This window comes from Ziziphus jujuba, chromosome 4 (assembly GCF_031755915.1).
Source record: "Ziziphus jujuba cultivar Dongzao chromosome 4, ASM3175591v1".
In the NCBI taxonomy this organism is placed as follows: domain Eukaryota; kingdom Viridiplantae; phylum Streptophyta; class Magnoliopsida; order Rosales; family Rhamnaceae; genus Ziziphus; species Ziziphus jujuba.
Window position 1 is genome coordinate 2,008,222 of NC_083382.1, and position 14,526 is coordinate 2,022,747.

At 35.5% G+C, this 14,526-nt stretch overlaps 1 protein-coding gene across 1 annotated transcript; it reads right to left on the reverse strand.

Annotated features, from left to right (window-relative positions):
• Positions 1-6,203: 6,203 nt before the first annotated feature.
• LOC132803502 (uncharacterized) lies at positions 6,204-13,993 on the reverse strand. Its single transcript, XM_060816688.1, has 4 exons — positions 13,800-13,993; positions 12,589-13,388; positions 12,018-12,114; positions 6,204-6,878 (listed from the first exon to the last, which is right to left on the reverse strand). Exons 1-4 carry the CDS (start codon positions 13,990-13,992, stop codon positions 6,211-6,213), a joined length of 1,758 nt encoding a protein of 585 aa, XP_060672671.1. The 5' UTR covers position 13,993; the 3' UTR covers positions 6,204-6,210.
• Between the last annotated feature and the right edge of the window lie 533 nt (positions 13,994-14,526).

Sequence of the window (14,526 nt, forward strand, 5' to 3'; positions counted from 1 at the left end):
GAAGATCACCATGATGGGCGTACAAGTAGCCCCTCCATGTGTAGATGTGATCACCATGCTGCAGTTGCCTCCTTTCTGTCTTGTTGGCAAGCACTCTCCGGATTTGGAACGTCCAAAATTTTAATAGTTAGATTAAAACAAAACTTAAACGATAGAATTGATTAGAAAAAAGAAAAAAAAAAAAAAAGAAAAGAAAAGTTCAATCATATGTATTATGGAGACCAGGCACAGAGAAAGTTACTCTATTGTATACAGCCCAGTATGAAAATCTGAAGCCTGCTAGGGCCCAGACCAGTGGACGAGAATTAGACCACCACATACGCAATTCCAAACAAATATAAGCACATGTCAGAGCTATCAAAATCACTTTCAAGAAAAAGCGTATGACACGTGGGAAGTCCAAATAATGAGAAGCCAATGTATCAACTTTAGCAAATCTATCAACTTCAACTTGAATAAAATTAGGATGAGCTCCGCCATCAAGAGCCAATCTACAAGCACTGGATATACCAAGACCTGCAGCTGTGAGATCAGTAAAACTAGGAGGCATGTTTTCGAGAACAGAAAAAAACACAAAAGCAACAATGCAGAAGGATGCTGCTGACTCATTCCTGCTCACGTCCATGCTAGTGAACAGTATCGGCCCTGTTTTGCAATAGATTGCAAAGTCATAACTGTTTTTTATGCAAAGGTGGTAGTTAACAAATCTATTTCTGAGAAGGAAAAAAGCACGGTGTATGACATTTTCATAATTTGGATCGGCACGGGTAATCGTACAGGTATTCCATCCAGGTTTGAGGAGGAAGAGAACTGGACTAACACCATATTCAAAGAGATAGAGATCACGATCTCCACCTGAAAGAAAACAATCTAGACAGGAAGAGACCACACCATGACTACGCGGTTGATTACCGCAGTTTTGACATGCACGACGATTTGAGCTTAATCCCCCTTGAGTGAAGTGGATCACGTTTCCATCATCGAAATATATCCCTATCAATATAATTTATTTATATATACTATTAAAAAAAAAAAAAAGAAAAGGAAAAAAAAGGAAGTTTGTGAAACCACAAAAAGACTGCCAAGCATTAAGAGGATTAATGAAGAAGAAAGAAGAAAGAAGAAGAAGATCACCGTGATGGGCTTCTTCTCTCCATCTCCATGTGCATATGTGAGACCCAGGCTCCATTTCATTCCTAGGGAATTTGTTCCAAAGCACCCGTCGCATGTTGCTCCAGTCCCCTCGCATTCTGTTCCACATCCAAACCACTTCTCTCATGTTGCAATTGGGGGGTTTCTCTTATCCTCTTCAAAATTTGTAGTGTTTTGGGAAATGGGAATTATTTGAATTCAAGTTCATCCCCCAGAAATTGAATTGGAGAAGAGAGTCAAATGAATTGGGAAAGTTTAGGTTTGTGGGAGTGATGTAACTGTATATATTAAATTAGGTGCATAGGGTCAATACTGGGTTTTGTCCGTGCCGCAGACATGATTTGTTGAGAAATTAAATAATTTATTGTAAATCCATTTCTTAACTCTTAAACAGATCAGAATAATTAAAACAACAAAAAAATACAAGAGAAATGTCTATGTGGGGATAGCCTATCGCAATGTTCACACTTCTTCTCCATGTAGAAGATTTTGGACGTTTTAAATAAGGTCTCTAATGATATATATATATATATATACACATATCTATATATATGTATATAAAAGGAATTTATAAGAGGAATTGTAAGTGATAATATTTCTGGCTATGATTTGCTTAATATAATACTATATATCTTGCATCCCGTCAAGCACGCCAAATATCATTGCTAATATTTTTCTACTAATCCACTATACATTATTATATATTTGATGCAACACCTCACAAACTAATATGTATATGTTTAATTGTTACGTATATAGGAGAGATAAAGAGAGCTAATGCTCATTCAAAGTTAGGGTATAAAAAATAACAATAATATTAAAGTTATTAAAATATTATCAAATGATATAACATATGATATATTAATATTTAATTGATTTATTTTTTTAATTTATCTATCTATTTAAAAATTTACTTTTATATTTATTTATATGAATTTACTATCAATAATTTTTTAATATGTATTATTTAATAAATCAATTTAATAAATATTTTAATAATCGTTGCAGTATTGAAAAAACAATATGCTTAAACATGCCTAATATCACAGTGATATATTTATATTTAATTCGTCTAATTTTTTTAATTAAATTTTTTTTTCTTTTATTGTTAAAGAAATCCTGCAAGCAATCTTGCACAATCATGAATGATAAGCACTAGACTAATGGGGTAAAAATGAAAGCAAGAAAAGTCCAAATTAAGCAAGAATATGATAAAGCGCTATGATGAGGCTAAAATCAACATGTTGATGTGGCTCTAGATTGAGCTAAATTAATTTGGAAAATTGCTTGATCATGAGCTAACTTAAAAACATTTTTTTTTTCAATTTCTTTTTATATTTTACTTTACAATCCTCTTTTTAAGTGGTAATACAATTTTTGTGCATTTATGTTGAGAATGCAACGTACCCTAATATATTTCAAGTCTTTCCAAATTTGTAGGGAGGGGGAATGACTTATCAATTCTCATCAATTTAGTTTGTTTTTCAAACTGTATCTTCTTTTCTCATTTCTTCTTATTTCATGGGATTTCAATGTCCTTTGTTTTCACAAATCTGAGAAAATATTTTATCTTAGACAACTACTGCAAAAATTCTAGAACTTGTCTTTAACATGTAACTAATGTATCAATGATCTTTCATTAATTAAGAACTCAACCAATAACCGTTGTCAATTTTATAAATCATAAATTTAGCTACTCATTTACTTATCTTAATCCTCACTCAAAACCTGAAATCTCTGTCCTTCCAAAATGAATCAATACAACTATCACAAAAGTTACCAACTCTCCAAAGTGCAGCCAATTTCTCAACAGAAACTTTACAAGCATTCCCACAATATTTGGTATCAGAAATAAATCTCAAGATGGAGCCAGCACGCCTTGCAATATATTGCAAAGTCCTCACAGTTGTTGAAAAGGTTGTAGGCACCAAAACCATCATGCTTTCGGAGGAAACGAGCACGGTGCAGGACATCTTCTGTTGGACTGGTAGAGGCAAGGGTACAGGTACCCCCTTGAGTTTTGGCCATAGAGAAAGCAAGATTAACACCATATTTATACAGATACAATTCCCCTCCATCAAGAAAGCTATTTATGCTGCAAGACTCCACACGACATTCCGTTGATTGACCACCACTAATAGGGTCTTCTCCTCCATCGAGGTGAATCACCTCTCCATCACCCACATATATCCCTGAATATCAAAGTTACTTGATAAGAAAAACTTATTATATACACATAAACAGAAGGCCAAATAAGCTACTCACATGAATTTTTAAACTCAATAAGGATTAACCTTTAACACAGATGAAATGAATTCTCTAGGTGTGTTATGATTGATAAAAAAAGAAAAAGAAAAATGAACACTTTGTTTGAAACACATGTTTGACACACTCTTTGGAGGAAAGAAACGGGGAAGAAGAATATCACCATGATGGGCAAATGTATACCATCGGTTCCGCCTCCATGTGAAGATGTGATCCTCAGGCTTCGGTTGCTCCTTATGTATCTTATTAGAAAGCAGCCTTGGATATTAAATTATAATATGTAAACCATTAGATCAATATTTATTAATAGTTTAATTAATTTATAAATAAATAACAATGCGAAAAACTACATTAATTAAAATTTAACTATATATATATATATATATATATTAACTCAATCATATGGAGAGCAAAGCCAGAAAATTACTATTCCAAATACTGCCCAATAGAAAAGTATGATACATGCTAGAGTCCAGATCACAGGAAGAGTTTGAGACCACAGACTTAATAGCAAACAAAAAAAGACAAAAGCAAACATTAGTATTCTTAAAAACAGGTCAATTAAGAATTCAATACGGCCCAAACCACCAGAAGCCAATATCTCATCAACCACTGGCAAACTCTCTGCTTCAATGTTGATAACATTAGGACGAGCTCCGATGTCAGAAGCCAATCTACAAACATAGTAAACGCCAAGACATCTGGCTGCCAGACCAGTAAAAGTAGCAGGGGCGAGTTGCAGTAGGGAAAGAAAGACAGCAGTAGTAACAGCCAAGAAAAATGCTGTTTGCCAACTTCTGCTGAAAAAAATGCTGTCTACTACAAGCAATCCTGTTTTGCAGTACATTGGAAAGTCTTCATCGTTGTTTCTGAAGCGGTAGTAGTCATTGTAGGCGCCATTGTTGAGAAGGAAGGCCGCACAGTCCTGAACAACTTGAGGTGGATCAGCAGAGGCAAGGGTGGAAGTATGTTCCAGGAATTTGGTGAGGAAGAGAGCTGGATTGACACCATATTCAAAGAGATAGACATCTCCACCAGAAAGAAAATCTTCTATGGATGAAGTGACCACAACATGACAATCAAAGTGGATCACGGTCTCATCACTGATATATATCCCTGGGATCTAATATAAGCAGGCAAATAATATCCCATGAATAGTGTTTATATGCTATACATACAGATTCCAATCATATGAAGAAAATAAAATAAAATAAAAAAGTCGCTTTCTTCAAAGCCGGTTTAAGGGTTAGGTGTAACTAGGTGAATGGGATCATATAGTTCCTAGGATTACGTGAAGAAAAAGGGGCAGCGCATGTGGTCATGTCTCAAAAGTGTTTCTTCCTACCTTTATTAAATTTCTAAATTACTTAATGATACCAAGCAGATGGATGTTTTTCTTATTTTTAATTTTTATTATTCTTATTTCTATTGGGGTAAAGAAAGATGGGTATTGAGCTAGTTATTGATACCATTCCTAAGTTCCTATATTCGTGATTTGTGACCTAAAGACAATTTCCATTGCAAGTCCTGTTTAGTGGTAAAAATCATTGTTTAAGAAAGCAATGATTCTAATTCAAATTTCTATCAAGATAATTTATAAAGAAATCATATTAGCGCCAATTTTTTCCGAGACAAAAACAATCAAAGAGTTCTTTTTGGTATATTTTTTTATATCTTGTTAATTGTACAGATAAGTTGAATTTTAATACAGCTGCGCGAAACCTTTTATCTTGAGCCAGAGAGAGAAAAGCTCCTCTATAGCTCTCTGTAAATTTTTTTTTTTTTTAAATAATCATGTGGAAAATGGTTGGACTAGTAGGGGAATAACAATTAAAAATAGATTATAACAAATTTTTGACTAATCAATAAACTTTTGCAATTGTGGTTTTTGACTGCATGTATAGGTTGACTATTTTTAATTTGATAGTAACTTCTGACTTCGCCTCTCTTTCTAGTTCTCTCTTTGGATTTGAATTGATCAGTATCCATACAAAGGTGAACAGTATGTTGCAACATTTAGGTATGGTATGGTAACTCGTAGATTATAAAAAAATCAATGGTAGTTATATTGAATAAAGCATCAGCTTTTACTGTTTTAAAAGAAAAATTAATAAAGTGTTTAATAACTTATATTAATAAAAATGCTATAAAATGTAAAAAGTTACAGATAAATGTTTAGTATTTTATAAAATTTAATTGCTGTGAATTTTATAATTATTAAAATGAATATAATATATATAAGTTTTTTTTTAATACAAAAATACAATAATATGTGTATAATTATGTTATGATACTTATATACTTAAAAATAATATATAATATATGATTTTTGATTTTTTTTTCCAAGTCTTAATTTTAACATAAAATACTTAACAAGCAAAATTATTTGTTTACCAAGCACCTGAGTGGTAAAAAAAATCTTTTATAATTAATTTTAGAATTATCATAATTCTTACCAAATAAACCTTGGATATATTAATAAATGTATAATTGAACAAGATGTTAAAATTTCATGACATGTGATTTTATCATTAGATTCATTACGGTTTGGAAACAAAAATTTGAAATTCCACTAAAAATATAATACTAATTTAAGGTGACCGTAAGAAAAGGCACGGCTATTTCATAATAAATACTTGCATACACTATCACTACGAAAATTTTAAGTTTATATGGTTAACATCCAAAATAGCAAATATCATTCATTAAAAATTAAAACTCAACCAATAACACCATACAAATCCTACATATAACATAAATTAATCCACAAATTTTACTTGCTTTGATTCTCTTTCAGAATAGAAAAATCTTGTCTCCAAGATACATGAATTGAGGCATTATAGGAAAACGATCACGACGTCTCCAAGATGGCAATGTCTTAAGTCGAACTTGATAAGCTTTCCCACAATGTGTAGGATCAGCAACAAATCTAAACATAGAGTAGATGAAATAAACCGTAGCTGCCACACCAATAGGATTGCTAGGTAGGAATGTAAACTTAAAAATGGTGATAGCATAAAACATGCCAAAGTAAGATTCTATCTGCCCATTCCAGCCAAGGTTAATAATTCTATTTCTTGAATGCAACCCTGTTTTGCAATATATTGCAAAGTCTTCGCAACTGTTGTTGAAAATGTTGTAGGCACCAATTCCAGAACCTGTGTTCAACTCCCGGCGGGAACGGTACATGATAGTCTCGGGCCGATCAGTAGAGCAAAGGGTACAAGTACCACCAAAAATTTTGGCTATAAAGAAAGCAAGACTAACACCATATTTATAGAGATAGACTTCATCACCATTAAGAAAACTATCTAGGCTGCAATATTCTACACGACTACTGGCGGCGGAGGTAGTGCTTATGGGAATGTCTGATGAATGGGATGAAGCTGAGATGGGTAAAATAGGGTCTACTCCACGAATGAGGTTGATCACTTCTCCGTCACTGTCACCGACATATATACCTGACCATGTCACATGAATAGCAGGCAGAATAAGTTAACACCATGGTGGCCAATTCACCATGACATATATAATTTCATAAAGTTAGTATATGTTGATATGATCACAATTGTGTAATTTTGTTACTATAAGAGAAGGAATTAGGACTATTATCATATCATAAACACGATTTGCCACGAAGTGCAAGAGATTAAACTAACCTATAAGTGAAAACCTTCCTAAAATGCTGTTAAATTGATTATCACCCTTCTAAAAGCTTAAGTTGTTTGAATATACATATATGTCAGGACCATCCAATATTCCTCACAGAAACCTAGACAAGTCCTGATCCCATGGAAATCCTACTGGACCCTCCAATGGAAAATCTGGTAGCATCTCCTCAAAAGGTTGGACTTACCACAAAATTTCTTACACAGAAAACACACTTCTAATAATATTTTTTTATTCCTCCCACCTTACTACAGTTCATTCCAAAAGTTTGCAGCATTCCAAATAAACAAGGAATCAATGCAATATTAAATAAATAAATGTCCAGTGTAGTACACAGAGCATAATACAAGATGAATGGAAAAGAAAGGAGAACTCCTCTGGAATTCAGTAACAAACCAAAACATAGAGTGCATCCCTGACAATCATCCACTAACTTGGGTCTTGAGCATGCAATTCAATCAAGATCCTCCATGGGATTGATTCCATAATTCATATGTGCTCCTCCCAGAAATTGGACCTGTGGTAGTCGGAATCTTGCCCAAAAGGTTTCGAATTTAATGTCCACAAATCTCATGATCCGTTGAAAATTAAAGGAAAAGTACCTTGGATTCGAATTCAAGAGATCAAATTTGTAACACCCCGTCCCAAATCACATTGGAATTCATGCACGTTGACCGAGGTTGACTGTTGACTGAGTGGGTCAAAAGTTGACTTTTTGTTCCAGTTGAAATTTCTAGTTGACCATGGTACCGTGGTAAAGTGCATGATGCCCCGAGTTCGTAGACTAGTAGCACGTCGAAAACAGAGCTACGGTTTGAAAGTTATGGGCAAAACAAGTCGAGGTGCAAACAGTCCAAAAGGTGCCGGGAGTTGACTTTTTGTTGTTGTGTAATTTTGTTTTGACTCTTGTATGGTTGTAAAGTACTTGTCGATACGAGTTCATAGACTAGCGGCACGCTTAAATTGGACATCTGGTTAAAAAGTTATGGACGTTTGAAGTTTGCTGGATGCCGTAATATTTTATTATATCTGGCTTAAGTGCACAGTAAAGCCACGTGTCGCCACCTGATTGGTCCACATGGATTAACAGTGTCACCCACGGTGGCTTTTATTTGGCAAAAATGCCAGGGAGGAGAGAGAGAGAGACGACCGGCTGCCGGAATCGTCCAATTTTCCAACCGACCCTTACTACATGCGCCGACCAGACGGAAGCGCCTTCCCATTTCCGGCCAAACCCCAAAATCTCACGACCGCTGGTCGCCGGACGTGCCCAGATCGAGCCGGCGAAGCTCGACGGTGATTTTTTCCCTCCACCGCCGGCCACCGCCGTTTGACCCCTTTTCGGCCACAAGCGCCAGCCACCTCTCACCACCTCCTCATTTCCGGCCAGCCCACCAAATTTCACGGCCACCGGACCTCCGACGCGCCATGATCGGAGCGTTTTCCAGTAAGGCGCCAAAAATCTTCAAACCCCAATCTCTCCGCCGTCCAGCCTCCATTTGCCTCACCGCTGGTCCCGTTGGAATCCTCTCCCCTCGATCTACAAAACCGCCAAAAATCTCAGCCAACGGCCACCGTACGCGCCACCGCCGGTGATGGTTGCCGGTGACCGCGGCGGTTCGCCGGATATCACTGTTCCAGCGAGTACCTAGTTGCACCGCCGGTCCCTGTCCACTAATTCCGAGCTCCTGAATCCAAATCCGGCATCCTTTTCCTCCAATTTGCGACAGTTTAGGAGAATTGAGGAGTCGAATCTCGAAAGCTTTCCGACGAGATTCCGGCCAACTCGGGTTCGATCTCCGGGAAGTAAGATTGAATCCGTGATCCTCATCATTCAACCTTCGATTCGGTATATCACTCGTAATTTTTAGTTGTCGTTTGTGTTCGCTCCCCGAGTACCCATTTGGGAGTTACCCGATTAAAATATTAATATATTTGGTTGGTGTACTGTGGATGTTTTAGGTGCGCGTGCGAGTAGTGGAGTTGATCCTGCGGAGGATCTTAGCTGATATACGCGCTTAAGGTGAGTGACCCACCTTTAAAAATATTTTGGGGTAATTAATTATATTTAATTGGTGTTTATTTGATATTTGAATTATGCTCATGTGGTGCAATTTAATTATTATTTTATTGTGATTTAATTTTAATTATTATGCATGAGCAAGGTATTTTCAGTAATAAATCATATGTGGTTTTAAATATTATTTTTGGGCATAATTGGTTTAAATACTTTATGAAAATATTTGTTTAAATTGGTGGTTTAATTTTATAATTATGTCCACGGTATTTTATTTGTTCAACTTCGTGTTACGAGAAAAATTATTGTTTTATTGGTTATCGATGTTTTCGTACCGGGTTTGTTAAATGGAAATATGTGGGATGGTAAATGTGAAAATTGGTATATTTCCCACGGTAATTTTGGAAAGAACAGTACGGTTGAGTTAATAATTATTTTAGACGCATTCATACAGTATTGGTGTTCTGGTGTATGTATATGTGGTTTAGCGCGCAAGTATTATGTCTCCCGTGAGTTGCCATTGGACCGTGGGTAGGCAAGTTTGATATTGGCCACAGCAGCCCCCCTCCTTGGCCGGGATGACGGTTTCAGCAGCGGTACTGTCGGGACGTCGAAGTGCCGTTTGCAAGTTTCTCTCTTTAATCTCCCCGCCAGTCGGTGCTCAGGACGCTGGGTATCGGAGGACATCACGAGTATATGGTGTGGTGCGTCAAGTGTAAATTTTCAGACAAAATTTCAAACCCCAAAAGTGTTCAAAAATTATTTATTATAATTTAGTACGTTTTAATTATATTTGGGGCATTTATTTATTTATTGTTTATTAAATTGTTTGATCCCTTGGTTTTTGGGAAATACGAATATCAGGTTTTGTGAAAATGTTTTAAAACGGGAACATTTCCAAAGGAGTGATTAGTGAGAGTTTTGAGGGAAATTATTATTTCCAACTGCTATTATTTATTTACCTATTTAATTGCCGGTATTACTTAAATTCCCTTATTTGTTATATTATTATTGTTAATATTAAAGGTATTCAGTAGCTAGGGTCGCTCACTGAGATGATTAGCATCTCAAGTTTTTAAATTCTGTTCCCTTAGGTGCAAGGGGTGGTAGACGTTCTTCCGGGACGAACCAATTCTCCGCCGCTATCGTATTTCAAGAAGTACTTTTGTACTCGTTCATTTTAGTTGTATTATTTCTTTCTTCTTTGTTTTATTTTCTATTGAATAGCACTTCATGAAGCTCTGTATACTATTCTGGACACTTATGTTTTAATTATGCACTGGATTGCTGTTATTGTTGTGAAGTGCTGTAAATTTGTGGTATCAATTTGTAGTTTTGTGGGAGATATAAGGGGATGAATATAGAAGTGTGTTTTCAGTGCAGGTAATTTTTGGTAAGTCCTACCCTTAGGGGAGGTGCTGCCGGATTTTCCGTTGGAAGGTTCGGTAGTATTTCCCTGGGATCAAGGCTTGTCTAGGGTTCCGGGGAGGAATTCTGGTCGGGTCTTGACAAAATTAGTGGGAAAAGGTAGGTGAGATCACCGAGAACTCACCATCGGTGGCGTGTCCGGTGGCAACTAACCTTGGTTTTTGGTAGAAAGATAGATCGGAGAATGGGTAAGCCAATGAGACTGACGGTGTCGAAAATCGATGGCTAATTTAGGAGAAATTGCTGGTGAAAAGAAACAGGTCACTTGCTAAAAAACGGCGGATCTGGGCCCGTTGTCAATGAGTTTGCCATGAAACTGGGGTGGTCGGCCAAAAATGAAGGGGTGATGGTGGTGGTCAGGTGCATGTACAAGGTGGGTGGCTTGAAATAGGTCGATCGGGGGTGGCCGATGGTGTCTCTCTCACCTCTTTCTCTCTCTTCTCCCTCCTCTCACATACTTATATATATTTAAATTAATTACCTAATCCTAATTGATTTTCTCAAATCAATTCTATGCTCCAAATGATATGTAGATTTCTTATTCAATAAAGTTCAAAATTACATAATATTCCTACACTAACTATAGAGGTTTCTCATGCAATCGTGAACACAAATGAAATAGAGACAGTCAATTACTCAAATTATATGTATAGATAAAAACAGGTATTTTTTTTTTATTTATTTTTGACCCACTTCTTTTTAGTAATGGAAAGAGAAATGAAAGGAAGATGTTACAATAGAGATTGTAAAAAAATGCCGTTTAGAGCCTAGTATTCAACCGAGCTATATATATTGTATAGGACACAACAAACATAGAAAATATCAGCAAAGCAAATTTTCCTATTGACAAATTTTTTTTTTTCAATTGCTATATAAATCACAAGAAGCAACCTTGCATAAACATGAAAAATAAGCACTAGTTAAAGAAATAAAAAGAAAAAGAATGAGCAAATTAACAAAGAATGTAGTTCTTTGCCAAAGTATGTAATGCTAATCTTAGTTGTCCTCTGAATTTAATGACTAACAATTTAGGATGGTCAACTTACTAAGCCATAATATTTAAACAACTAAAGTGGATTCTTAAGGCCCTATTTGGTTTGAGACAAATTAATTGGAAAAAGTTGAGACGAAAGTGGTTTCATCAAAATATATAGATGTTTCTTTATACATGTTATCGGGAATTAGTTTGACATATTTATTTAAATGGCAGTCTTACCCTCCTTTTAAACATTTCCAACTATTAACAAAGACTAGAGGAAATAATAATTCTGTGGAAACTATTTCTTAATAAATGGATTTCTTAAAACTTTATCATGTTCAAGTACTTGAGTTAGATAAAAGATAATGATATACAACTAAACGAATTGGGTTTTTAGTGTCAAAATAAAATCAAAATAATAATAAAAAAATACCATAATTATAACATAAAAAGAAAGAAATATGGAGATAAAGAAGATCACCACATGGAGCTAAAGAAGATCATTACCGTGATGGGCATTGGTACTGCAGGAGTTGTGCCTCCATGTATAGATGTGATCTCCAGGCTTCAGCTGCTTTTTATGTATCTTGTTTGAAAACAATCTCTGAATATTGAACGTTTAATGCTTTAATAAGTAAATATATTTCATAAATAAAAAAGAGAGTAAATTCATCATATATTGTTCTTCTATTATGTGTTTTATTTTGAAGAAATGTATATTTGTTCCCTTTTGTTGGTAGTCCACTTCCATATTTTACCATAAACAATACTTATATGAAAAAAAAAAAAAAAAACCTTATAGTAAGGCCTTATTTGACATTGTTTTTGCTTTTTCCAAAAGTGCTTGCTACAAATTTATTTTCTATTGGCTTTTGTTAAAAGCTCATGGAAGCTTTGGAAGCCTCAAATATTTTTGAAAAATTGTTTAAACATTTTTATAAGTAATTTTTGAGCTTTAAAAAGCCAGAAGTAGCTTCTCAAAAGTTATAACAAACAAGACTTAAGTATCACTAAATTTATTTACCAAATATTTATTTTATTTTTATAATAATAATAATAATAATGCTGAAAATATTACTCCTTGTAATATTGCTGAGTAGAAAAATATGATCCATGCTAGAATCCAGACTGCTCGAGGAGTCTCAGACCGCAGTTGAAGAGGCTGAGACCACATTAGTACACTTGATAGCAACTGAGTATTGAAATGAGCCATCAGTAGTACTATGAACAGGTCAACTAAGGATTGAAAGGGTCTGAAGCCAAAAGCAGCAGAAGACAATTTCTCATCAACATCAGGCAAGTTCTTTACTCTATCCACTTTAATAACATTAGGACGGGCTCCGATATCAGAGCCAAATCTATAAATACAGTATAAGCCAAAACATGTAGCTGCCACACCAGTGAACGTAGCAGCTGTGAGTTGCTGCAGAGAAAGAAAGAATGTGACAGTAACAGCCAAGAAAAATACTGCAGTTTGCCAGCTTCTGCTAAAATTTATGTTATCTATAACTACCAAGCCTGTTTTGCAATACATTGCAAAGTCTTTACCATTGTTTATGAAACGATAGTGGCTACTGGAGTCATTGCTAGTAAGGAAACTAAGTGCACGGTCCAGCACAACGTCAGGCTGGTCAGCAAGGGCAAGAGTTGTACCTCCTCCGAGTTTGGTGAGGATGAGAGCTGGATTAACATCATATTCAAAGAGATAGAGATGATCTGCACCAGAACGGAAACAATCTATGCAGCAACAGACCACACCATGAACACTTGATTGATCACGGTCTCTGCATTTTGGACATGTACAATGATGACCGTCTGACCTTGCTCCTGGTCGACCTTGAGTGAAGTGGATCACGTTTTCAGCATCCAAATATATTCCTGAAGTCATATATATCAGGAAAATTATTAAGTAAATTTCATGGTGGCGAAAAACTCAGATTCTTATTTGTAAGTGTTGAAATACCAGTTATCCCAAAAGCTTAAGCTTATGGACTCCCTCAAATGTAAGCCTGTCTTTTTTGGGCTTTTCTCTGGATCTTTATATTTATGTTTTTTTATTTTGGATAGAGTTGTTGATTTTTGGACTCAGTACTTCTTGGATCTTTAGCTCTGATACTATGTTGAAATATCACTGATTCCATATGCTTAAGTTTATGGAAGATGGGCTTTCATTTGATTTATATTTTTCTCTAACAGTAAGGAAGAAAAAAAAAAATAAAAAAGTCTGTGAAGCACAAAAGTACTGTCAGGCATGAATTCAAAAGAAATGGAGAAGAAGAGGAAGGTTACCATGTTCTTTTGTATTGGCTCGTGTCCATGTGTAGATGTGATCTCCAGGCTGCAGGTTTTCCTTCCTGGTTTCCTTGAGAAGCACCTTACAGATCATGTTCTGCAGTTCACTCATCTTACAACTGGGATATGTTACTCTCTGTTCTTCAAACTTGTGTTTTAGGAAATGGGAAATTGAATTCGACCACACCATGCCAGCGATGCAATGCCAATATTGAATACCCTGACAACGCAGGGATTGGACTGTAATGCAGAAAGGATTGGATTGGCTGACAGAAGGGTAAGTCCATATTTCTATATTCTTAAACAAATAATTATGACAGCAAATAATAAGGGAAAAGATGCTACCTAATATTCTATGTCAGCAAGTCAGTGTCACTTATCTCCATAAAGTTAGTCAACAAGGACAGCATATGTATATCAATGCTATTGCTACGAGTTTTCTAGTCCTCAAAATTATGAGTGTACATGTTTATTTAATTTTCTTTGAATAACCAACAATCATCTTACAGTGGGATATGTTACTCTCTCTCTCTCTCGCTCTCTCTCTGTTCTTCAAAATTTTGTTTTAGGAAATGGGAAATTGAATTCAACACCCCTAGAGATGCGGTTTGGATTGTAATGGAGAAAGGATTTTTTTTTTTTTTTTTCTTTTTGGTAAATGTAATGGAGAAAGGATTGGCTGACAGAGGGGCAAGTCCCTATTATTAAACAAATAGTTATGGCA